Source organism: Enoplosus armatus, chromosome 5, assembly GCF_043641665.1.
Source record: "Enoplosus armatus isolate fEnoArm2 chromosome 5, fEnoArm2.hap1, whole genome shotgun sequence".
NCBI lineage: Eukaryota > Metazoa > Chordata > Actinopteri > Centrarchiformes > Enoplosidae > Enoplosus > Enoplosus armatus.
This window is the reverse complement of record NC_092184.1, coordinates 4,067,867-4,095,543: the sequence shown is the minus strand read 5'-3', so window position 1 is coordinate 4,095,543 and position 27,677 is coordinate 4,067,867. Positions and strand designations below refer to the sequence as shown.

At 43.8% G+C, this 27,677-nt stretch overlaps 1 protein-coding gene across 2 annotated transcripts; it reads right to left on the bottom strand.

Annotated features, from left to right (window-relative positions):
* Positions 1 to 150: 150 nt before the first annotated feature.
* smtnl (smoothelin, like) lies at positions 151 to 24,705 on the bottom strand. Of its 2 annotated transcripts, XM_070905820.1 has the most exons (10): positions 24,262 to 24,705; positions 23,907 to 24,075; positions 7,574 to 7,655; positions 6,357 to 6,611; positions 6,005 to 6,061; positions 5,858 to 5,918; positions 5,630 to 5,776; positions 5,393 to 5,516; positions 3,044 to 3,195; positions 151 to 1,000 (listed from the first exon to the last, which is right to left on the bottom strand). In XM_070905820.1, the coding sequence occupies exons 1-10, from the start codon at positions 24,579 to 24,581 to the stop codon at positions 874 to 876; spliced, it is 1,494 nt and encodes a 497-aa protein (XP_070761921.1). In that variant the 5' UTR covers positions 24,582 to 24,705; the 3' UTR covers positions 151 to 873. The 2 variants fall into 2 exon arrangements, with proteins under 2 accessions (XP_070761921.1, XP_070761920.1); XM_070905819.1 differs by having other exon boundaries at positions 23,907 to 24,705.
* Positions 24,706 to 27,677: the final 2,972 nt, after the last annotated feature.

The following is a 27,677-nucleotide window of genomic DNA, read 5'->3' as shown; positions in this document are numbered from 1 at the left end:
TTTCTTTTCTCATTTCCTCTTCTTTTTTCGAAAAAAAAAAAAAAAAAATCCTAGTGATTTGGGATGTTACAATTTGTTTCATCTTCTCGTTTTTATTACAATGCAGAAATGTGTCTCTTTGATGCCCACTAAGGAACACACGTGTCCACATTTGGGTGTCAGACAGTTCAATTTATTGATTTAATTTGCCATATCTCAACATCGTCTTAACACTATACAATATCACAGCATATGTGGATGTAAATATCTGTCAGCAATCAACTCCATTTCAACACATCATCTTATTTTCCATACTATTTTGTCAGATGTTCCGCCCCACAGTTAAACCTACAGTTCAGTTGACATTTGTGAAACACACATCCTGTCCTTTGGTGCAAAATTAAAGGTTAATATGGACACTCACTCTCAAACACGTGTGGGTGATAATAAACACTTAGACAACTCAGCAATGGTTGCACTCTTTGTCCGATATATTGTATCTCAACTACACACACGCACACAAACACACAAACATAATACATACAGAGAAAACGACTCTTGACAAACCAACCCTGACATTTGTGTGTAAATTCTTCATTACATTTAACACCACGGGACACACACATACACAGTATTTTCCCCCATGAGTCAAGGTCCACTGTGTATCTGTCGACTGAGGTGCGAGCACTTCTCCTGCAGCATGTGGAGGTAATGTTCACTAATCCACCACCAGGGGGCAGTGCCGTATTTTCAAAGTGCTCCCCCACCAGCCCCAGATCTCCACTCAGCAAGAATGAAGGCCTACCGCTGGACGCCTAACAGTGAGCAAGAGGCTGAAAAAGTCTAAAAGGAGAAGTCGTACAGAAAACAAGATCCTCTGCTTTTTTTTGAGCTTCACTCAAACTTGCGCAGGTGGTTGTAGAGGGACTGGACGTAGGTGAAGACGCACATGGGGTCTGGTTTACGACCCATGATCATCATGTCCTCCACCTCGATCAGCCGGTCACAGCCTGCCTTCACTCTGGAGACACAGGCGGAGAAACACACAGTCAGAGGGGAGGGAGTCCACCAAAGCAGGATTTGGCATTATGAAGAATTTCATTGTCAGGCTGAAAAAAGCTTCTGAAATGTGTCATCTGAATCAGTTTAAGGTTTCTTTGGTCTATTGATTGGTCTACAAAATGTCAGGAGATGGTGGAAAAATCCTGAATAATGTCCTGAAGACCAAGGTGACATATTAAAATTTAAATTTTTTCAGACCAAGAGTCCAAAAATGGAAAGATATTCAGTTTCAATGACACAGAACAGACAAAAGCGGCAAATCCTCACATTTGAGAGGCTGCAACCTGAGAACGTTTGGTATTTTTCCGATTATCAAAATGGCCACCGATTAACTTTCCATTGATTCTTCTAGTCAACTAATTGTCTCAGCTGATACGAGAGGTGAAACACAATGGCTGAACTGTATCAAGAAAAAGACAGTACCTGCCTGGTGCATCAATCCAATCTTTCTAAAACCATAATCTGCATCGAATGTCGTGTCTTGGACCGTTGTGATGAAAACACCGACTTTTCCTTTACATTCTACCAAACATGTTTTGAGGGGTTAAAGAACGACACTATGCATGTAATGATTCATATACATTTATTGTTCAATAAGTCTCTGCTGCGTGATCTCTTTAAGAGGACAAATCTAAAGCTGCCACGATACATATGAAGGATTGATCCTGTGACCAAGTGAATATTGTTTTTCAGTCAAATCAGCTTAATTCTGCAGCACATGCAACACATTCTTAAATCGGTTGGTAGTCTTTAAGCTCTGACATGCAGCGTGTGCACGTCCATGCTGTGGGCCTATGTAATGTCTGATCTATTGCATGCAGCCTGTACAGTATCTGTCTGTGGAAACAATGAGGCATGCTCTGTGAGGCCATGGAGTCACGAGGAATGCACACTTTTCACCAAACATCTAAAAGAAAAAAGCACGGGGAAATAAATGGGACAGGCAGGAATGTTGCCATATCAAATGTGAGCGCTGCATATAAAACAAAAGCAACAAAGAAATCAAATTAAGACACTTTCAGCCACAATAAAGTTAAGACTGTTGATGCCGTTATGGCCAATCAATACTTTTCAGATTCAGCAAAATTCAGAAACCACAACTAACTCTCTACTAACAAATGAGGGGTTCCAGTTAGCCTGGCTTTCTCCCATAAACTCAGAAATACGCCTGTCGGTGTAAACCGTTTGTTTAATCTGTACACAAACAATGTTACAATACAATTTGTGGTTTAAAGGGCGGGGGGGGGGGGGGGGGGGGCGTCATGTACGTGGTGTTATTATTTCTTGGTGAACAATAGTTTATTCACCTGCCCAACAACGGTTGCCAGGCAGGCTGGCGAGGACAGGTTTTAGTATAGGAACTCTGTACAGGCACAACGGTACCAAACCTGGCAGCCGGGAAAGACAGCGGGAAACTGCGCACAGTCACTGCACCCGGCTGTTAGCAAAGAAATAGTAACAGCACATACGTAGTATGGAGCAGTATAAGAGTATGGAATTAAACAAACAATATACTACTTGTTTATTTCTGAACGTCGGAGGTGTTCGTACATTATTGTTTCACTTTGGGAAAAGTTAGATCGAGCTGCTTCTCCCTGTTTCCAGTCTTTATGCTAAGCTAGGCTAACCACTTACCGCACAAACATAAGATCGGTATCATCCCACTCACTCTTTGCACAAAACGTCTTACTATTCCTTCACAACATTCAAAGGGAAACAAAACAAAACAAAAGGTAAAAATCGAGTGCAGATTCACGTCGATACAATTCTGATATTAATTCTGCAATAAGACTGGAAATGAGCCAATATTGTTTCCTGAATCTCACTCTGTATGTTTACATCTAGTTAAACGCTAAAAAATAAAACTGTTCCTATGCAGACTTTTATTCTTGTCAAGTTGTGAAAGCCTCTGGAACGGCTCTGCATCACCCTTAGTAAGCATCATCAGTCGTTCACATCAGAAACACTGAAACACCCCTGCCTTGTCGTCATATTCACTCACTCTGCAGTTCCGAAGGCCAGTTCAAAGTTGTGCTTGCGGTTGGCGGGCGACAGAGAGTTGTAGTCAAACTCAGTGGGGAAGAAGGAGTGGACCAGAGCACAGAAAGCCATCCCGTCGCTCCAACTGGACGAGAAGTTCTGAATGTCGATGTTCTACAGAGAAACAGAGAAAAGGGGAGATTTGGTGATGTGGCAAGCGTGTCTGTGTGTGTGTCACTGTCTTCCAGGCCTTTGTGTGCGTGGAAGAAAGCAGGAAGAGCTGAAGGACTGAAGGAGGTAAAAGAGCACGACTTGTAAAGCAGACTGGCAGCTTGTTGTAGCTTCATAAAGCCATCTCCCGTTCACTGTCTAGCCCATAATTATGATGGATAAAACAGACGCCCCCCCTTCTCTCTCCTCCACTTTCCTCTCCTGCTTTTGGTCTGTTACATGCTTTTGAAATCAAGTCATTTCAAGGCTGTCCTTTATTAGTCTGGAGTTTGCTTTGAATGAAATGCGACATGTCAAGTCATCGGATGAACATCTCGCTCTCTTGTGTGTGCGGGTATGTGTGTTTGCTCCCAGTTAATAAGAGTCTTGGCTTTGCCTGGCTTCACTATAACCAAAGCCACATGGAGCAGCTGGCACAGGCTGCTGAGCAGAAATGGGTACCAGAGTGCAGCAATGTGTCTGTGTTCTCAACCATGACTCCTACTACCTTAACCCTGCACCCCCAAAACACACACACACACCTATATTCACAAGGACACACACTTCCACACACCCCTACTGTTGAGGGGTAGATAGTTAGCACATTAGCACTGCACTGTGTGCTGACAGGTGAGAGCTACGCCGACAGGAGGTGGGCTCATTTAAAACACGTTACTTGTATCTTTCATCTCATACTAAAGGACCATGCTGGAGATTTTGCATGTTGAGCCCCATTTACGACAAATTGTGTAAACATTTCATTACTGCTGGCCATTCTAAGTATTTTCGTTTCTCCTCCCTTTGCTTACTCTGGCACACGTACAGTAATGCTGAATAATGTGCCCTGTCCCTGTTAAAGGACTAGCTTGACATTATGGGAAACATGCTTTCATTCCAAGAGTTACACTGTAGATGAGAAGATCGTTACCACTCTCGTGTCTGTAACGCAAGTAAGGGCAATTAGCCTAGCTTAGCATTAGGGCTGGAAGCAGGGGAAACAGCTAGCCTGGCTGCCTCCAAAGTTAAGAAATGTGCTTACCAACACCTCTAAATCTCTCTAATGTACATGTATCTGTTTTTCAAGACAAAGAAATGTAAAAACAACAATTTGTGGTTTTAGGGTTAGGGTTACGTGGTGTGACTACAATTGTCAAACAACAACCAGGCATCACAATGAAACTAGCGTACTTTTTTTTGTGTGCGTGGATTAAACAAACCAAACAAGACGTGTTAATGAATGAAGTTTAGAGATGTGCTTAACAGGCTAGCGGTTTCCCCCTGTCTTCATGCTAAGCTAGGCTAAAGACTTCCACCTTCACCTTCTTAATGCACCGACGTGAGATTGATGTCAATCTAAATATCTACAGTAAATACCTACAGAAGATCATTTCTGTGCACTATGAAGTTTTGGTCAACATGGGCAATCCATCACTATAATCATATACTTATCTTAAAACCTATTCTTGTCAAAAATACATTATCATGGCATGATATTGTAGTTGAAAACCTGGATGGATATCTATGGTCGGCTGTGTTCATGTGCTGGTGGGAAGTTCCATTAAGGTTGAGGAAAAGCATTATACTCACAAGCTATGTTGCCAGAAGGTTAAACCCAAAAGACTACCAGCTGGAAGACATTTCGAAAAGGATAATGTGAATTTATTAGCTTCTTGCATTAACATTGCTGCTGCCGATCTGCTGCCGACTTTAAAAGCTCAGATCCTCCCCACAGGACCTGAACACAGCGTCAGGTTTCACTGTGCAACAATAACGTAATTTTAACAAAAATATAACCAGACACACTGGATTACCTATCTCAAGCAAGCCTTTGCCAGTTGATTTTCATGCTAAAGTGAACTGCACTGATGTCAGTGACTGTCTGGAGGGTAGGAAAAGATATTCGAAAATGGAATCAACTATGATCTGCTCTGGAAAATGGTCAGCAGTAATGTCATGTTTGTGCAATTTGTAGCAAATGGGCTAAAACCGGCATAGAACTTGTGTGGAGCCAAGTAGCAACTTAATTTATGGACCAAATGTTAGAGAATACGGCTGTAAATAGGCTGAACAGATGAATGTATGACCTAAGAATAAATGTGATACAACAGGATAACATTGCCAGACTGGACTTGTGTCTTCAAGTTTGTAATTGGTGTTTTACCTGGTAGCCTATGGTCTTGGAGCGGCACCACTCAAGAAGGATCTGTTTGATGCTGCTGGCACTGGACACCCCAAAACTCTGAGACCGCTTCAGTTTAGGTTTAGAGTCCACTGGTTTGGGGCGACTGCAGATAAGCAGAAGCGAGGCAAGGATACATGAGAGAGTCTCAAAGTTTAAGAAACTTGTATCTACCATAATTCCCATGTGACCCCGAAAGCAGCATTACGTTGCATTTACCTGTTACTGGCTTCAGAGTCCAGCCTCTCAAAGATAGATCGGCGAGCCTGAGCGCCAATGTTACGTGGCAGAGTCTGTGAACGCACCAGCTCCCGCCTCCTCTCTCCCACCTGCCCGAAGGATCTGTCACTGCTCACGTCGCCATCTCTGCGGCACGGGAGCGCAAAGGTGTCAGACAATGCCAAACCTATTCTACCTGTCTTAAAAGATGAGTCGCCTTTCACTCACCTGTCATGCTGCAGAAGCCCTGAGTAGGTCACAGACTTAGCTGGGGCTGAGTTTGTTTTCTCTGCAAAGGATAAAACCGTCAAAGTGAATCATACCCATGATGTTGTCTCAAACAGGAAAGCATGTGTGTCTGAAAGCCTGGCTCACCTTGAAGGCGGGGAGATCCCAGAGCTCTGATAGATGTAGGGGTCCATGTAGAAGATACTAACAGCAAAAAAGAAAAAGGAGATCGTAAGTTGAGACAGAAAGACTTTACAAAACCGACTGTTGCATTCATGTTGGGAAAAAACACAGGAAAAAAACGGCGATCTTTGTAAATGTTACATTTTGAGATCATGTATTACATTAACTATGAAGGAAAAATCCAGCAAATGAACCTTCAGTTGGACGTCTCTATACCAAATATCCTTATTTATAACCTGGTAAAGGTAAATAGTATGTTTTAGTATGAAGCTTGTGTCTTTCAGCATTATAACAATGAGTTGAGACCATCAGCCACCTGGTTGAACTGGAGGCTCCTCAATGGGTTGGGTCTGGTTGGTGCAAGCAGCTGATTGGCTGGTAGGTGAGGCCTCAGAGATTGGAGAGGACCGAGAACCACCAGGGCTGCCGGGGGAGTCGGGGCCCTTCATTTCTGCCGTCTTGGTCGTAGCAGTGATGGGGAGGTGAGGCATCCGCATGGCAACAGGGGCTGTGTGCTCGTGTGGGAGGTCATTGGGTGGAGAGATCTTTCCGTGTACCAACTCTGAATGTTCTGGTTGGATGAAAAGATTTTAAATGATCACATTGATGAAAATCTATATTTTTATATAAACAATGGATTAAACCCACCCACCCAGAGAGAATTATCACCAGACTCCACAGTTTCGCTCAGCTGTAAGGAGTTTTTTGTCCTTTTTTAGATGCAGCTGTTTTCAATGAAAACAAAAGTGAAGGAACTGCTACCTGTACACTATACCTCCCCAGCACCACACAGCAGACAAAGTTAGTGACTAGCTGGTGAACATAGCGGAGCAGGAAGTAGTTAAGAGCTAGATAATTCCCTCAGGAGTTGGTGGAGACCAAAACAAAGCTGGAAGGGGAGTGAATTTTGGATTTATATTCATCAGGCGGCCAGAACAGTGGATAAGAAGTCTCTGAACCACTTAATTCCAACTGGATGCAAACAAGAACAACCTGTTATGATCTATGAACTATGATCAACATGGGGGAAAAGACTTTATCGTAAGGCAACTTCTCCAACCTCACGCATTTATAAGCTTGATATCAGCCTAAAAACGTGCTGCACAAATATAAAGTTGCTCTCCCCAGTAATTTGGTATTGAACTTCCATAAGGATGGGGGACTCGCAATGGACAGATTATAAAAAGAAGGGTCAACATGGATGTAGCAGAAGCTGAGATATTCTGATCCTACATTTCCCATAATGCTACGCACCAGCATCTTTTTGTAAGACCCTCCCTGCCTGAACACGTCTTTCCAAATGCATTCCTTGCGTTTGTAACGCAGGCTCTCTGTTAAAGAGTCCCTGAGCCCAAGCTAACCTTACCTAGCCAGAGTCGCTGATGACTTCATCAGGGTTATTTTTCTCAGACTTCACAAAGCTCCTCCAGAGCCGCAGAGGACATCATGCGACTGTTTTCGCAGGCTGAGGGGCACTGCCAATGACTAGTGAACTGACCGTTGTGTGCTGCAGGACAGTTGTGACGTGGTTACCTGTGGTAGCAGCGTGCCCATTCTCCAGTACAGCATGCGTTGGGGCGGGGTCCACCTCTATTGGCTCCTCTCGCTCAATACTCTGAAACACATAAGGAGTGTATAGTTAGCAACAACACACTAGCACCCTTCATTGCTTTTAAAGAAGCATGAAGTCATATTTGACCTTCACTGGCGACCAGTAGGAGGGCTGATGGTGGTTCCAAAACCGAGTTCAAGCTGGAAAATCTGTTTTGAAAGCCAGCATTTTAACCATCTTGTGAATGACTGGTGAATGAATCATTGTAGCATTGTTCAGTTGTATTGATCGATTGCCCACAGTATCGTGTTTTTGCCACAATTGTACTTGTTGCCCCTGTAATCTTGTGTGAGTTCTGTTTGGAGCCATTCATAAAGCAATATGTTGTTTGGATCACAGAGCCAGGGCATCGTGTTCCTCTGGTTTGAACAAAAAAAAAAAAAAAAAAAAAGAAATCCAGATGTTTGTTGCTCATTGAGTCATTGTTGGACCATTTCACTCTCTTCAGGTTCTGGACTTCTCTCCAACATGTGGGCTTTTTTGACAAGACTTCAGACAAAACAAAACAACAGATCGTCAAGGCACGACTTGACTCAGCGCACTTCAAAGCTGGTCGACGTGTGGACCTCGTGAAGTGGATAAATGAGCTGGTTGTTGTAGGTGTTCTGTTCTGTGTGTCCGACTCCCCTCCTGTGATAAGACTCGAGAGGTCTTTGTTTTGAATTGAGCACCGCTGTCACTGACACGCTCAGTGATGGGAGAGCTGCCAAAATCTATCCGGCGATCTGGCAGCCCGACTGGTGAAATGATTGAGATCAGGTTTTAATGTCAAACTTCATCTGTAACTTGAGTTCACATTTCAATGTTTATGTGACCCTGTCTACTTCCTGTCTCTGTGATCAGCGTGGGACCTGCAGCGGAGGCTCTTTTTCCTCTCTCCAAACACAATCAGCTACATGGAAACAGCTAATCGCCGTCCCGAGCAGATACTTTTATCTCAAACTCTTAACCACATGGTTTTGCTGACCCACATAGGTTGTGGGTCAAGCTGTCACTTTCCATGTGGCCCTGTCAGACAGATAGATGGGGCTTAGCGTGTTGATAGTCGGCCCCTTTGGCACAGAACAACACTTCTCGGGTCCATTGTGCAGCGCTGATAGCTGTGTACGTTTTCTCAAGGTCAGTATCAAACCACATGCCACATTGTATCTGCGTTGGCTTAACAGACCCTGGAACAGGCTTTTAGGAGACATAATTCACCCTCGGGCAGCCATGTTGGAGATCCTCCGAACAGCTGGTTGTGTTTCAAAATTGGCTGTCACAGTGGAATTAAATAGACATGGCTGATTTCTGCGCTGTGTTTGACCGAGAACATTATTTCACCACTGGTGCATCTGATGCATCAATTCTGTGTTTAGATAAAGTCGGCATGTTTGGAAGCAGAACCGAAGCATCTGGTCGGCTTGTCTCTGCTGTCTGAAACCACTGAATGAGCCGGCAGAGGACGTGACCATACAGAAAAACAACCTGGACCATTCACATTTATACGCTATCGCTTGAAAGTGAGAAAAAGTAGTCATTTAGGAGGTCAAGTTCCTGAGCCTTTTTAACACTGTTCAGTCCAAGGGATGTTAGCACTGTGTGGAACTTTCATTGACTGCTAGCACTATGAAAAGTGTCATGAATTAAGGCCACCAGCTGAAATCTATATATCGACCTGATTATCTTTGATAATCCACAGACCTCATTGTGAACAGTTTGCATTGGAGCCACACTGGATAAGAAGTCCCAGTGTTCTGTGGATTATCCATGCTGTAAATGCTGTAAATTTCCATTTACCTCCATTGTTTTTGGTTGGAGGCACAAAGTTTCAGCATCTGCATGGCTAGATACTACTACAGGTAAGAGACTTTTTTTTTTCTATTTGCATGAATCAACCCCTTATGGATTGAAGAAACTCAATTTTCTGCCAGCAAAACAATAGAGTCTCCAGCAAGACAGAAACCTAAAACTATTACTGTGCCCCATAAAAAGTACAATATGCTGTTCTTGCTGTGAGATACCATGCAGTGCTCTCTTGAGGGAAAGGGCTGGGAGTGTGTAAATGTGTGTGTTTGGATGAGCTCACCATATAGGAATGCTGGTGGGGTGTGTGTGTGTGTGTGTGTGTGTGTTAAAACAAGGCAAGTAGAGGATGTCATTTCATAAAGAGTGGGGGGTGACACACCTGGAAGGGAATCTGAAAGGGAAAAAGTGAGGACTTCTGGAGAAAATATCATTATGTATGAAAAGGCGATGAAGGCAGAGGGGAGCAGTTGTATATTGCATGATGGGAAATGAGACAGAGGGATGGGGTAGTGAGGTGGAAACAGCTGGCTATCCAGCAGGAGGGAGACAAATTGCAGAATGTCTGGCTTCGGGGAGGGGAGCTTTCTCGGCTCAAGCTCTCAGATCATCAGACGTCCACAGTGGGTCGGGGGGTGGGTGGGAACATGATAGCGGAGCTGCTGAGGTTCCTGTAAACTCTCCGGTATCTCAAGGTCTTTTTTTGCTGGCAGAACACCCCGGTGCTCAACACTTAACATGGCACAGCACTGATGCATACACGCACGCATACACAAACACTTTGGCACTGGAACCTCATGAGTATGCAGACAAACATCAACTGATATCTGTTGGATTTACTCTGCACTTGATGTACTGGTTTACAGTTTTTAGGGATTATCACCTATTAAAATATAGATGTCAGCAAGACAGTCTCTCCGATCAATCAGAAACAGCCCTGCTTTGAAATCTGTTTCATCCTGCCTTACAGTGATGTTGAACTTCCTGGCCTTGACCAAAGTTCATATATTGTATTTCTTCATCCCTGCATTATCACTTTATCCACGTTCCCTCTGTTTTTTTTATGTGAATGGAGAAAGAATATGTTATTTCCCTTCTTTTCTAACTCAACTGATAAAGACCGTCAGCAATATTTGCTGTTATATTATTGCCAGGAAGCTATCAAGGGCAGTCAATATTTCTGCTAGCAGCTGCTACACTGCAAATATGTATGTATGTGTGGATATATATATAAGTCTGCACCTGCAATGAAAACCTGAGTAAATATGTGTCCAAAGTAACCCAGTGTCCATAGTAACGTTGTTACCATGTTGTAGACTGCGCTCATGTGGATCGATAATGGGTTTGGAATTCAATAGCCAATGAAATGTTTGCTGGATAGGCCACCTAAAAATGTGATCAGCAGTAATTTTGTTCCATGAGAGTCCCAAAACCTACACCTGTGCCAAGGATCAAAGTCCGAATGAAACCCTGTATCCCTGTAAATTAGGAATCACATTTAAAGATATCATCACCTCAACCTATCAGCTGGTGGCAGCTTCACAAACCCACATCAGTCACGTTTCTCTGTATTGGCAGACACGTGTGTATTAGAGTGTTTGCTGCCTACTGATAAGTGTCTAAAAGTAGGAGCCATCGTGCCAAGATGACACTGAAATAGACCAAGCTGAGCGGTGTACAGAACCCTTGATGGACATACAGGAGGTGTGTTTCCATCCTAATTTGTCCCTGACTTCTACAAAGGAAATCAGACAAAGTTAAAGCTTGAAGGGAACTGAGAAGAGGAACGACCCATAAATGTAGGTACATGCAATTCCTCTCTCATAGCAGTCTCACAATGGAGTGACAGAAGCGTAAGCAGACAAAAGCTCCCTTTTCTGTCTTCAGGGAACAACAAATCCCTTCCTCCCCGAGAGTGCGTCATCGCACCATGAGTGGGGAACTATAAAATGTTTGGACGAAATGAAATGAGTGAAACAGAGCAGAAAATGTGGAAAAGCCCTGAGACAGAGGAGGAAGGAGAAAGACGTCGATGAAGATGAGGAAGGAGGAAAGAAGGAGTTTGATCAACCTAAATTGTTGCCATCTTTATTGGGCATCTCACCCTGTACTTCATGTATAGCCACACTGAGGTCAACATTGGACAAATGTCCCAGCAGACTCAGCTTAATTGCACAAATACAATTCTGGCATTGTGGCCACTGGCTTGAAAAAAAACCCTTCACCAACAGGGAAAGATAAATCAAAATGTTTCTTAAACAGCTGTTCGCTAACTTTCCATCTGGAGGAAACTGGACTCACAAGCAATGACAGAACCTCTGCATCGCCTCACCTCAAGCTCCACAACACCAGCTTTACTGAAAATGTGACAGGGGGCTGCCACTCGGTATTGGTAAAGTAGTGTATCGCATTGTTTTGTTGTACTCTGTCGAGTGTTAGCTTCAAGAATACAGTGGTGCAACACATCAAATGGCGACATTTATGTTTAATATTCACAAATCACAAACGTCAAAATTAAAACTTGTCATGATGACATTATGATATATTAGCCTGAATCCTATAAGGGCATGTACTGTTCCCATGCTGAAACTAAACGCAATTACCGCTCCTCTTCCAGTGTTAACTCAGGACATGTAATGCTAACAAAATGTACACCAGGACATTTGCAAATGCCACAATATTGGCAGTTACTTCGGAAACAACGTGCCCTGGGAAACCTTGTCTGTTCAAACAGGAGGAGGTATGAGGGTGCTGGGTGAGCGCCACGTCCTGTGTTCAGTCAGAAGACATTGTTTAGCTGTCAGAGACATCCACATCACTGACACTTTAATAAAGACTTTGTCGGGGTGGGGGTGAGGTGTGGACGGGACGACTCAGCTGCAGGAGGGTGACTATTTGAGGAGGGCACGCTGTGTAGTCTGCTGGGAAACATACAGCGCTGTCAGAAAGTGTCACACCAGAGACACCTTGTTGTGTTGGCTCTGTACTCCAGTGTGTTGCATTTGAAATGAAACAATGACTATGAAGTCAAGGCGCCGACTCTCAGCTTTAATCTGATCTATCAAAGGACACTGTAACATGTTGACACTCTTTATATTCACTTTTTGACATAATTCTGATTTACTGATTCATTTGCCAAAGCATAATATAATATATAGGAGACAACAAGCAAAGAATGTAATGAAACATTTCTTTAACTTATTGGTGTACTCAATAGTATAATATTACTGTAATCTTTTGTCACACTCGAAAGACACAGACTGGAAATATTGCTCTGCGGTATATGTAGCAGATTGTCTAATCAGGAGTCGATGACGATGAATACAGGTGCATGTTTACTTCTTTACCTCGACCTGAGGAGGACCGTCTGTGGTTGAAATCATTCCAGTCACATCCACTTCAAATAAAAGCCGTGAGACCTCTTAAGTTACTCGCTACTCAAGCCGTTTTTTTCAGTAAATACTCTCCGATGTCTTCCTTTATTTCTACTTGAGTATTTGATTTTGCAAGGTAACAGTACTTTTACTTGAGTACAGCCGACTCTGACCTCTTCTGGTTATATGTGGTTTGTTTAATCCCTACACAAAGATGTGAAAACAACAAGTTGTGGTTTTATATTTCTAGCTAACTTGAGCTGCTCCCAGTCTGTCTTTATGCTAAGCTAATCGCCTAGCTGGCTCTAGCTAGCGGAATATTCAACGCACAGCTTCTCATCTAACTCTCAGCAAGATCAATGTATTTCCCGAAATGTCAAGGTATTCTTGCAACATGAACTAAAGTCATGATTTGTATCTTCCCTATAATGCTTTGCCAATTCTGTACTGCAGCCACCTTCAAGTCGTCTCCTTCAGTCTGGATTTTGGACATGTGGACAAAAACTGTACTCTAGTAAAAGTACTGTGACTTTGCAAAATCAAGTACTCAAGTAGAAATAAAGGTGGACATCAAAGAGTACAAAAGGGTGACATTTGAGCTTTGGGTGGCGGAGGAATGGAACACTAGAACAATGGAGGCTGGCGGCCTTCCAGTAAGTGTCAGTGTGCCCGCGTGTGTGTGAGAAAGAGTGTGTGTGTGTGTGTGTGTGTATCTGTCACACAAGTTACACTCACCATTGCGGGTTCCTAACTTAAGTACTCATTTTGTAAAGCAAACGCACTTACACAAAGATTGGCATCAAGTCATGCATGATTTCACAGTGAGGCCTTTGTGCTGATAGCAGTAACATGGCTCTATGAGTGAGGTGACAGGACATGCTTACAGTACGCTACACATTGTGAATTTTTATAAACTCCCATTCATCATAACAAAAGCACATAATAACACAGCAGCAGTACAAGTGTAAATGTAAGCAATGAAGCAAGGAGCTCTCGTGTACACGCAGCTACTGTAAAGATATCAGAGTTCTGCTCAGCTATCAGAGGACACAGTGAGTGACAGAGGACTCCTGCTCTGTAATTTCCTCCCAGGAGCCTTCAGAGGAATCCTCTCGGAGTCAAACCACCTGTTCTTCAAATGCATTCACGCAGGCTGCAATTTCTCTGCTAGAAGAGTCGCAGGGAATACCACTTTGGATCGAGGGTGGAAAATATGCACAGCCTTTGAACTGAGAGGATATAAAAACCTAATTGCAGGTGCGAGCCACTGTACAGGGAAAAAGGTTTTCTCCATAAACACAGTACCACCGGCTGTAACAATCTGTTGCTAAAATAAAAAGAGGCATTACACTCTCTGTTTATGGTGAGAGATACAGACCAGTTTTTACCTCACTGGTGGAAGGGACAGTGCATGGTGATGTCAGCCAGTCGGTCTGTCTCTTTTGGACTGGAGCAACAACGATTACTGAGCAAATTCATGCCCCTAAGAGGATGAAGACTTTCTGTCTTGGACACTTCATGATCTTTCCTGGCCCTCGAGTGCTACCCGAAGGCCAACATGTCACTTTTACAAACAGCATATGTAACCCTGATGTTGAGTTTGGGGTCCTGGATACACCAGGCCCTCTCAAACAGCTTAAAAACATACTCATAATAGATAGATCACCTCAATACTTAATTACATTTCCTAATCTTATGTGAATTACTGATAAACATAGTTTTGAACTGATGACAGAAGCCCACTACAGAACATGACACATGAACATGGGGCCTCAGCTATAAAACAAATACACATTCATGTCGCATCTCAAATAAGTCTATTTGGATTTCTGTCATTGGAAAAGTTTGTTCATAAGGTGTCTACAAGGGAGTGACCTCTCTGAGCTCTAATTGACCCCAAACGTCACTGTGTGGGATAGCATACTGTTCATACATAGCGCATATAACATATAAAACTCTCATATCAGCCTTGTCGGTTGTTGATTAAGTCACCGTTAAAGATTTGTAAGAACCATGGAAGAAGACCCGATGGTTTCGGTCTCTCCCAGGCCAAGTGAACACAGACAGTCTGTCTCACCTCTCCCTTCACTTCCATCCCTAAGAGCAGCTGACTACACTCAACAGGTGGTGTGTGTGTGTGTGTGTGGAGAAACAGGTGAGAGGGCCAGTAATCTGGAGCAGAGGGCAGTGATGGGGGCAGTGATGGTCTGACGGTTGGTTTTCAGTGAAATGTCTCAACAACTATTGGACGGATTGCTGAACTGCTAAACATTAGCATGTTAGCATTGCCATTGCGAGCATTTCATTTAAAGCAGTGACCTCACAGAGCTGCTAGCATGGCTGTAGACCTTTAGGCTGCATTAAGAACAAATCCGACGTTGCAGCGAAAATGCCAGTCCTCCCATTGATTTTGAGTTCAGGCTGCAGTGGCGGTAACCCCAAAAAAAGCGGATTCAACTTATAACGCAACCCAACATTGGAGCTCCAGATCACAACTGGTCTGAATGCGGCCTTACTCTTGTTTCTTCATAAAAATACGGAAATAATAATAAAATTGGAAAGACATCACATTGAGAGTGTAAGTAAGGGACTGTTTAAGTTAATGGAAGTGATCAAATGTAAAGATATCGCACTCTAATTAAATAATAGTCTAAAACAGTTTATAAAAACTAGCCACAGCCTCATCAGTGAGAAAATTGACTGGTGCTTAAATATTAAAACATTTAACTTGGAAATTATCATTAATAATTAGTAATAGTTTACTTTAATCAGCAGGTTTACACACTTTCTTCACATATTCTTTCACGTGTCATACTGCATAAATGTAGTCATATCATACATATATTTATTTCTTTTTTTTTTATTTTGCACACTCTGATAAGGCCACTATTTATTCTTTAACATTTCCACATGCCATGTCCTAGTGTTGAATTTGCCATCTGTGTTTTATCTAAATATGAACCATTTGTTATTTGAATTGTTTTACTGCTGTTACTGTAGCTGCTGCAATGGCCCACTTCCCTGCAGGGATCCTAAAAGTTTCATCTTGTTGTGAAACCACTCCATCATCTAACCTCTGGAGAGTTTACATTTCGAATTTCATCCTCACAGTGATTGACAGGCGAGTAGATTAACTCCAGGTCATGTTCCGACTTCTCCTGAGCCCAAAGCAGCAGTTATACGTGGGTCTCCCTCCTCAGGTGGGAGACTTAATGTCTGACAAAACCTGAAATCGCTAGGAACCCCTGCTCTCTCACCCATGACCCCCGCACGGTGTCACCCAACCTAGAAAACCAATTTTCCTTAAAGTGCCTTCTGGGCATTATTCCAAAAACACTGGAACTCAGTGCAGCTAAATGAAAATGTAAAGTATTCCCATGGTTGGATGAGCTGACGTAGCCAAAGAGGCAACCTTAAAATCTACCTCTGAAGTTGACTTCCAGTAAGGCTTACTGGTTCCAGAGGGTAGCGAGGGCGAGCTGTCCCACCGGCCAGTCACTTATTAACCTGTTTCCACAGAGATGATGACGGGAACACGGCCTATTGTCTGGAAGTCATTAAGAGAGCCAGGGGTAGCCAGGGAGTGGCCGCATACCTCTGTTAAACCCCCAGCATGTGTACGCACACACACACACACACACACACACTTGCTCTCTCTTCAGCTGTGGCCTGCTTTCAGTTGTATTTCTTTCTTCTTCTTCATCAGTCTAAATCTATTTGAACTTTTTTAACTTCTTACTAATCGCATGTCTTTCTCAGTATTTCCAAACCATTTCCAAATGGACCTGGATAAGTAGTTTGCGTTACCAAACCACTCATGCAAATGAATAATGCAAATGAATAACAGAGAGACAGATCAACCAGCAACAGTGTAGATTCTGAAATGACACTCACTTCATGAGTTATGATTCAAAAGCCAGTTCATATATTTGGCATTTTAGTAAATACAAATGTAGTCATTGGAAATGCCCGTGTCAGTATGTGTTTGAAACTCTGTTTTCTGTCTTGCTCATGGCTGTATTAATAGCCATGAACCATGAAGGGTTGGGGTGGGGGGGGGGGGGGGGGGGTGTTGGTGCCAGGAATCCAGCCTTAAAATGCAGCTGAGTTCTGAGGGGGCCATTGGGGGAGGGGTAAAAGGGTGAGGAAGGGGCCACAGAGGTGGGGAGGAGTACAGGGATGGATGGATGGATGGATGGATGGATGGATGGATGGATGGATGGACGGGTGCCGGTAGAAGAGATCAGAAGTTGCACGTCACAGTATCAGCCTGGGGGAGCCTCCACAGACGGCGTGTTAATGTCAACAGTCTTCGTCATGGAGATAAACAACACTGCACTCTGCAGTGTAGCCCTTCGTCCAGCTCTCTCGCTCTCTCTCTCTCACACACACACACACACACACACACACACAGACACAGACACAGACACACACACTCTCACTCGTTCAGTTATCTGTGAAAGTGAATGTGATCTGTCAGATCTCGACTCACACGTCTTTTTTGCCTTCATCTTTGCCAGCGAGAGGTTAAAGACAAAAGTAAGCAATGAAACAAAGCAAATTCATATTTCATTTATCTGAAGCGATTAAATGAAACAAGCTATAATAAAGCACTGAAACATTTCTATTATGCTACATCTTCTGCATAATATCATTGGTTGGATGTACACCACATTCCTAATGTTGCTACTGGAGCATAGCGTTGGTTTTAGGCAGAGCACTGAAGTCATGCTTCACCATCACTGGCTCATTCAGCTGACTAGTAACGTCCAATCATATTCATGCGCTGCCATTATAACCTAACGCTATCATTGTTTACTTTGCTGATACAGTTCTTTCCTGCTGCTATGTGTGTATGTGTGTGTAGGCTCTGAGGTTACGCCGTAGGCTACATCGGACCTCCTCAAGAATGTAACTACATGTTGGAGCTATGGCGGCAACGGGCTGCTTGTGTTTTCTCCTGCAAGTTTCTGATGCCGGTGGACATTGTTGATAGTGAATATAACATTAAGGAAGTTAGAAAAAGGTCTCAGTTTTCTTCTCCCTTTTCAGTAACACACATTTAGCAAAGCCATCTGCTCTATTTCTACTCAGACAAGAGAACAGCATCTCTTACTGCGGACCCAAACAACACCAGATAGCTGCACACAATTACACAATGCAGGAAAATTACCATGGCTGCGTGTGGGTACTTCCACATGTACAGAACAAGCATGCGTGTGCATACACTGCAGGAAGCACGCAATTGAGGTTTCACCTTTTCCATAACTTAATGCTAAAGGAGGGTCTGTGCATGTAAACGTGTGCACCAGCAGCCAGTAATCACAGTGTAATTCAGTTTGGACTGGGACCGGTACATTTCAGTGCAATCTATCCATCAGGCTATTCTCAGACTGTGACTAAACTGAAACACTGCAGGCTGAATGCTGTAGTGGTCTGCTGCTTGTGTGTGTGTGTGTGTGTGCTGATAAGAAACAGATAGCATCAAGGTTGAGTTGTGCAATGTTAGTAGGAGATGGAGCTAATGGGCGCACAGGGAGGGATGGAGGGAGTCAGGGGGAGTGCACCAACTCTCACACATTTATCACCATCCACATGACATCAGATAGCAGCTTAAATGTTTAATAATCAGACAAATAGACGCTATTTCAGTTTTGAACATCAATATATCATTACTGCCAAATTACTTTTCACAGTTTGGCATAATTGCTTTGAAAACAAGACAAGGGTGGAGACAATGGGCAGCTCCTGTCTCGCAGCAGTAGCGTCGTGAGTACAGATGTTTCTCAAAATTAAAACCACATTTCCCATAAATCCTGTTGCTTCCTGCAAGAATCTATTGCAAGTGATTTTGCCTTTCATTCCTTCCACTGCCAGCCACCACCAACCAAAACATATGCCCAGTTTGCACCACATGGTTCACTGTAGGAAAACCTCAAAATGTGCATGGTAATGATTTATAGATGTTAAATTGCTGCATGTAACACCTTTAAATGGAAACTCATGTGACATCTATACAGCTTGTCTTTTGAGTCCGGACAAAAAAAAACTCCACATCCACAACTGCCCCAAACTCAACTTTTCAATCTCAAGAAACCACCTCTTATGTAACATGTGATGCAAGTGCTGTATTGAGCCATAAATCAAGCGCACCCAGTCTCTGTGCATTGATAGTAGATAACCCTCTCACCTGACTGTGCATATCTGATCTGTTCATCTGCTAATGAACACACACACACACACACACACACACACAGTGCTAAACTGGTACAGGTGTGGTTTGGGAAGGTATTTGTGGGTAAGAAGGAAAATGAAAGTGTGTGTGACAGAAAACCAAGCCAGAGACAGAAAGAGAATGATAAAGATGAAGAAATATTACAGTAATTATATTATGTATTTATGTTTGAATAGAATTTCAATTTGATCCAGTCAACCTCTGATATGATGAAGCTTGCAACTGATGAATAATACATTTGTTGTCTATTAAAAAGACCTTCAGAGAAATTGATTCAAACGTGTTATACCATAAATATTCATGACTTTTAATATCTAGTTAGCGTCAAAGCTTGCCCTGACAAGCAATAAAGTTGGCATTATTTGCATAAAACTGTCTATAATTTCACAATAAAATAATGTTTTCATAAGATTGGTGGGCTCACAAAAGACAGATTTAAAGAAGAATGGTCAAAACCGAAGCAGCAGAGGCCGAGATATCCTGACTCTCAGTCCCTAGTATGGGTCAAGCTCCACAAACTACATTTCCCATATTGCAACTCAATAGCATATTTTCTTTTAAACATTCCCTGCCTGGTAAATGCCCACATCTTTTAAACTTCACACCCTAGTTTGTAGTGCAGGCTTACTGCCATACATTTGTGATCCCCTAGCCGAAACTGAGACAACCCTGTTGACATCACTATGACATCATGACTGGACAGAGCTCCTCCAGAGGCACAGAAGGCAACTCACAGCTGTTGTCTCTTACTCTACTAACCATGATGAGTGTTTGGGAGCGTTACTATCTCCACCTATATATGACCACCTGACCAAAGTTCCATATTTAGTAAATGAGTAAATTCTGTCCGCTGATGAAGACAGTGACACGTGGTTAAAAAGCCCTGGAAAAGCTAGTAAGTGGACCTTGAGGTAAGATGCCAAAGCCAAGAAGGAATGTTCAAGCTCAGTGTCTAAAACTTTAATGAATCAAAACTTGTCAGAGTTCAAAATGTGTCACATATCAGTAAAAGTCTTCTGAGGTGAGATAAGGGTGCTGGGTGAGAGATGGAGAAGAGAGAGTCTGAGAGGAGGGCCGATGTAATCCTTCCACAGTCAATGTATTCCCAATGAAGCACAAGAACCCGCACAATGGCCCATTGAGTTGGCTGCTTTGGCACTGTAATTGGCAACAGCGGTGTTGTCTGCTGAGATATGTGTGTGTGTGTGTGTGATGGCAAAGTGTGGAGGCGGGTGAAGGGGAAAAACAGGAGGAAGAGGAGACATTGTTGAGGAGGCTTAGGTCTTTGTCCTAATCCTAATCTTGACTAATTCCTGTAGCCCAGAACCATTAGAGGATAGAAAAGAGCCACACAGCTGCCTCTTTACAAACCTCAAAAACCTTCCAGATGGAAACACACACACACACACACTATTACACACACAGCTGGGTTACCATTCAAGTATTTTTATGCAAATTCCAATATACTGAATCAGAAAAGTGGAACAGACTATGACCAAATGTCTCAAATATTTAAATCAATCATGTTGATAATGTCTTTTGTCAATAAAGGCAGAATGAGAGAGAGAATAAACAAAAGCATACAAAATGTATATTTCAACTCAGCTGATGAGGAGAGGCAGACAGATCAGAAAAAAGGAAGTGTTCATAATTCACACAGACACAGGTGTGTTTTGGATATGAACACGGTCATGCTGACGTGCTGCAGGTGTGTGTGTGTATGTGTGTTCTTGGCAGGTCACAGTGAAGGTGCACAGTAACAGCTGGAGACCAGGCGGGAAGACAGACACGCCCATACACATCTCTCTGGCACAGATCGCTTCAGCTGGGATACGAGCCGTTAAGAATGCCTGCAGTGTGTTGTGTGTGTGTGTGTGTGTGTGTGTGTCGGTGTATCCTGTCACTCAGGCCTGTTTGAACAGCCAACTGAACTTCATGTACTGCATCTCCCTCACGTCTGTCTCTGACAGACAGGTGAGGATGTGGCAGGAAGAGCGAGCTGCAATTATGATTCAAACAGCCGCGTGTCGAGGTCTGACTATGTGGACCAAAAGAAAAAAAAAAAAAAAAACCCCATGCAGCTAATTACCATGATTTGAGCAGAGAAGCAGCAGCATACACACAGTGAACCTTTGTGCACTGATACATTATTTCGGAGTATTTTCTGCATCTCATGTTTGATCTGTGCCTCTGCAGTGGTGTGCTTGGCTGACAGCGGGGGATCTCCCACAGCAGAGACACACAGAAACAAAGGTGTCCTTGTGTTGTTTCGCTCTCTGACCACATGATTTCACAGAAGATAACATTCCTCTGTTGTATCCACCACATAGTTTGGTAATTACAGATACAGGACTAACAGTTATTTGCATAATGTGTGTGTGTGTGTGTACGTGTTTCCAAAAAAAATCAGGACCTGAATATCTTTAAAACAGGTTACAAACTGCGCCATGTCATATTGTGGCCGCAGCCCTCCTTCCTGCTGCAGTCCATCAAATACGCGCTCAGTATGCGTAACGGACGTGTGCAAGGATATAGGTATGTGTGTGTGTGTGTCAGCTGTGACTTTACAGGCAAGACAAAATACAGAGCTTCACCGAGGAGCAACTCTGCTCCGAATAAAAAAGAGAATCTCAATACTGGCCTCATCAATGTCATATGTTCCACAGCAGGATGAGCGCCATGGAAGTAAATAACATCCTCTGAGGACTTCCTCCTGCCATTCAAGTTACCCACTGTGGCTTTGAAGTACTTGTAAAGCAAAACAGCTTGACGTGTGATTTGGTTTCACTGTTTACTTTAGGTAATAAATATAACACTAAAAATGTAAGTGGTTATTATCTACTGTTGACTGACACACAATGAAGCTACAGTCAGTTCATGAAAGCTTGCATTTGCTGTTAAAGCGTTCAAAGTCTGGTAGAAAAAACTGATGGAGGATTGCAACTGCTGCTTTTGCTATGGAGACGGTGTACACAAGGTGTTATACCCCGAATCCATAGAACTTTACAAGAAAATAGACACAACACCCATGCATGTTCGCTTTTGTGCAGATGGAGAAGCGTATTCCAGCTTCGAGATGGAAGCATTTAGCCTATTTTGGCTTAAATGCTCCTGCTTACATACCGAGCACACAGACAAAATTGGATTGTGCTGCAAGAGTGTTTTAAGTTTCTGCAGAGAGATTAATGCAGAGATTGGTTGAATTGGCATTCATTCTTGCCATTGCAGAATCACAAAGTCCTTAAGGAGCTGAGTTACAACTCAGAAACACACTCAAACCCATGTATGCTCATACACCCAAGAATGGGAAGAAAAAAGAGAAAGAAAATCTCGATTGTCATCAGCTTGTGTATACATTCTCATTTTTCTAAATATGTATACAGATAGGACAGAATTTCCCTTTCTGTTCTGAAAACAACATAAATCTTTGATCAGGGGAAGGCCAGGAAAACTGCACGCTCATCATCATCTGGCTGAGCGATGCAGCAACCACAGGATGGACAGAAGCCAGGAGATTCTCTTTTTGGTTTCATCAGAAGCAAGAAGACAAGCCAAGGGAGGAAACAAACTCAACCGTGCAACGATGTGAACCTGGACAGTTACCGTAAGGGACTCCAAGATGAGTTACAAGTCCAAATCCAGAGAACACACTTCCATGAGCGGCATCCCAAGGCGACAGTAAAAGTTTATTCCCGATAATAACTCAGAAACCACTGAGCACGAAAACACTGACACAGGCCGTCTGGTCACCGTCAGTGCAGTGATTAACTATGATGTAAGCCAAACACAGACACAAGATAAAAACAGTTTTGATACACCCTCAGTGTCAAGACAAATGTCAGCTTTCCAGGAACTGAGAAAACAGACTTGTTTTTAGCTTAGTTTTTCAATTTATTCAGTGGAGTTTAGAAGGAGTTTCACAAGACCAGTGGTTGGATTTTTTTTTTTTCAAACCAGAACCATGTAATCATTCAGGTGAAGCTAAAACATAGAATTACCCAAAACTGGACCCACATGGTTTGCACAGCGATAATGACTAACCAGAGGCCTACATTTCACAATGCTGATTTCACATATTTGACTCAGGTCTGAAAAACCACACGACCACACTAACCTCACCTCCCAGGAGCCCGCTCCACTCATGTTACTGTACTTCATAAATCCTTAAGCATCCTGGTGGAGGGCTATTGTGCAACCGCAGTGACACAGCCGGTGCATCGTATGACACACATCCACTTTCTGCCTCTTTACCACAGCGGCCCTTTCCCAGCCTCGAAAGTTACATGGCAATTACTGAATTACCTCTTTGCACATTCAATTTCCATGCGTGTTAAACAGTACAGTATCCGAAACTGGAGTGTGAAGTGGTGGGTCAGTACAAATATGTCAAGAGCTTCTGTATGCAACAGCCCAGGAGGACACAAACCACAAATTGTCTTGGATGAGATTCCTTGAAACTTGACATTTAGACAGTTCTTGACATGTAGAGCAGTGATTTCCAACCAGGCTTACATGTACCACTGGGGGTGCGTCTGCATTTGCCAGGGGGTAAGATTGTGGCTGAACTTATTTGAAAAATAGAAACTATTATCATATTCACATATTGAGTCCAGCCCTTACATTTGAACATTGCATGTTGCAATTGGGAATGCATGAAAACTGGTGAGCAATCGAGAAAATATGTATAAACATTTAGCGGAGAGTATAGATGCATTGTTATAGATAGCTAAAAGTAGTGAGTAAACAGTCCAGTTAGCTAAAAGTAACAAATAGTTAAATGTAATGAGGCAGATGAGGGTAGATGAAGCACTTGAGTTCAGTTGACAGGGAATCTCTTCTCTACAAACATGCAGTACTCACATTAGTCTTGCTGGACACAGCGAATGTGGCTCGGCTGGAGAAGCGGGCGGTGGAGGGGCTGCTGCTGGACACTGGACCCGTCACCATGGATGAAACTCTGGAGCCCGCGGGAGGACTGCTGGAGCTGGGGGAGGATGAGAAGGTGGCAGGTGGGGACGCAGGACTGGTCTGATTGCTGAGGCCGCTGCAGGTCTGGGCTGGGCTCCCCAGACTGCAGGGCTGGATGTGGAGGTGAGCCTGAGTGTGAGTGTGAGCCTGACCCTTCCCGTAGATCACCTCTTTTATCTCCTGATGGTTCTCCTGAATGTCACTGAGGTGATTCTTGTGATTCTGACTGTGATTGTGGCTGTTGTTCAGCAAGGCGCCCCTGTCACATGTCATCCCACTCAGGAGCTCCACCTGTCGAGTAAGAGCCTCCAGCTGACTCCTGAGCTGCCGGTTCTCCTGCTGGAGCTGAGCCACAGCTCGTCCAAGGGGCCCGCTCGCGTTGGCTGTCTCCTCCAGGCGACGCTCCATGCCCAGCTTAAAAGCGCTGACATCCACGTGGATCTCCCTGATGGCATCCCGGAGGGTGTTCTCATAGCGGGCTAAAGCTGCACACACGGTTTCCCCCTCTGGAGAGGAAGACCGGGGGTGACACAAGTCTCCCATCTCAGCCAGGGTTGGGACTTCCATCAGCGCAGCTGTAGCCACTGGTGACCCCCTGGAAACAGGACAGTCTGTGAGTTAACGCCTAAGAGTGAGATCCTCCGGCCCCTGGATGTCTAGCTTCAGTCAGTGTGCTGAGGCTTTGGCTGGAGGGGTGGGGTGGTGGACGGACAAGGGTTGAGAGGTGAAAGTTCTCGGGGGGGGCAAAGGTCTGGTCTGTTTTATCCCCACTCCTTTAGCTCTGTCCTGGGACTTCCCGGGCTGCTTCTGCTTCAATAGGCTGTGCTTTCCAGGTACAGGTGTCTCACTCTTGTCTTCCGCCTGAAAGTACAAAGGGGACAAGACATGACCTTTAGCTGGCGAACAGCTGTGAAAGTCTTCAAAAAAAACAACCAGCCAAGGAAAATGCAGCGAGATTAGAAAAGATCCAAGAGAGGAACAATGAAATGAAGGCTTGCACTAAATGATTTCATTCAGAATCTGCAACAAAATTGAAAACACCACAAACTTGAGTCAAACGCTTCAAACTGCTCTGACTGACTTTACAGCGTTGAACTGAACACGAGAAGCCTGTTTTTAAGGAGCACACATTCATCTCTTTGAGCCAGCTATGTTTCATAAGTGCCATAAAACACAAAACAAGTGAGGTAATCTTCTCTCACAGCTGCAGCAAACCTACCTCAGCCTCGCTCTCCGGCAACAGCTCACCAGAGTCTCCTCAGCGCTGAGCAGCGGTATGAGTGCGTCCGTGTGAGGGAGTGTGTGAGTGTGTGTGTGTGTGAGCTCTGCTCTGCCCTGCCGGCTCTCTGGTTTGTTTTAACTCTCAGGTTGATCGCTCCCCGCTCTTCTGGCCCGGAGGAGGGAGGGAGAAAGGGAGGGAGGGAGGACGGAGGAGGGTGGTGGTGGAGGGAAGGAACAACATGGAAAGAGTAGTAAATGTGAGGGGAGGGGAGGGGTGGGAGGCGGGCCGGGTAGCTTTTATATCCGTGTACTGTGTAAACTATCGGGAAGGAGGGCTCCTTCTCTCTCCCACTTTCTTACTGCACCTCCTCCTCTCCTCTCCCTTCTATCATGTCCTTCCCTGCTCAGTGCCATATCTTTCTTTTTGTCCCTCATCCATTCTGTTTGTTACTTTCATTTGGAAAGCACTAAACATTAAACACTAAACACAATCAGAGGGGCCTATTGGCAGAGTTGCATTACTTGTGTGCCACTAAACCTCTTTATAATAAGGTGTAATAAAGATTAAAGATGCGTTATCTGAGTTTATTATTACATGTATAGCATTCATTCATACATTTTATTTGACTTATTGACAACTGTTCGTGCACATGTGCAGTCCCTCAGCAGGTCACAACTAAAATACACACAATGATGTCCAGCGCTAAACACACCGGACAGGACACATAATCATAATGTGACTCGGTGTGTAGAGTCACTGGAGATAATTCATGTCTCGATCTCTCCGTCGGCTTGTTTCACAGAGCCAATCCAAACATCCCTTAACCTTTTTCCTTGCTTGCCCCCGATCCCTCTGCCTCTCTCTGGTCTCCCTCTGTAGCTTTTTCTCTCTGTATCATTATCTCTCCTTCCCCTCGCTCTAATGGTATGTTGTTAAGATACAGAACTGCAACAGGTCAGTCAATCTGACTGGTGGGTTTGGCACACAGTAATGCAGCGTTGGATAAATATGTGAGCTCCTGCCAGTGATCATCGTGTCACAGGTCGACACAATAGTCAAATCTTTCACAGAAAAGCATTATTATGCAATTTCCACAGGTATACATCCACTTATCATACATGTGTACCATAGATGAACACCACAACTACAGTGTAAATGTCTTTACAGCCTATAGAGGGGGTTAAGTTGAGTTCAGGCAGGTTTACCTTCCACAGTTTCCCTACATTTTTCTATTATCTTCTATTCTATTGTAGAGACAGACAGACATGCTGGCTGCTGAGGACCACCACCCTCCCCCTTGTAACTGGACCCCAGCAGAGCAAACATTCAACACCAGATAGCAATTGTGTGTGCGTGTGTGCGTCTGTGTGCGTGTGTGTGTGTGTGTGAGTGTGTGTGTGCCCGTGCAACAGACAGACTCATGCAAATACTTCGACATTCCGCCCTCCTGCTTACTGTCAACAGTGTGTGTGTGTGTGTGTGTATGTGTGTGTGTGTGTGTGTTAAGGAGTGTGCAACAGGGAGTGTTGGGAGATGAGGAGGGGGCTTGGTGAGGTGATTTACTGGAAGATTGCACCCCCCCCCCACCACCTTTCTGTCTCTCTCTCTCTCACTCACACTCATGCTCAACACCCCCCCAGAGTTGTATTATGATTCTGCTGGGGGCAGTACAAGACACAGACGGCAACAAACCACTGTAGAGGTCAGAGGTCACGGGTATCAGCTTCATCAGTCATCTGAATGCTGTCTTAGTCCACATTAATGCTGATGGATCTGTGAACGTGTCTTTTCCTCTATTGACTCTGTTTTCCATCCTTGAGGAGTTAGCTTGTTGAAAATGTTCTGAAGAGTGGAAACAGTTGAATATATATATAGTTTCAACCTTCCTCAGGTTTCTGTGTAGCAGCGACATTACAAAGATAAAGCCAATCGCAGTGACAACTTAACAGATGTACTAAAATACATCAATTAATACCGCTGCATGAAATCAATACTTTTTCACGGAGCAAAAGCATGACTCACTGTGTGACATCATTATGTGGCTCATTACATTATAGTCATAAAATTAAATCAAGCTTTCTTACAGTGAAATGAAACTATTCTTCATTTTGTTTAAGGCACCCTATAAAAGTCCCCGTAACCCCTGTGTGGGTCCCTGGACCACTGCCTTCCAGTAACAATGAGTCAGCAAGGTAATATGGTTTGACCCGAATGAATCAGTGTGGTATGAAATGAAAAACTTCAGCTGTCGTCACAACAACACATTGCTTTCTCCCTCTCTCTCCCTGAACTGCCTCCCACGATCCTGGTTGAGCTTTTTTTCATTGTTTGGATAATGACTAAATATGTTTTACTCCTGTGACGCTGGCTCCCTCTGTGCAGAGCTGAGGTTGTAAACGTCCAGTGTGATTATTGAGGAGGGGAGGTCACACACACTTTGA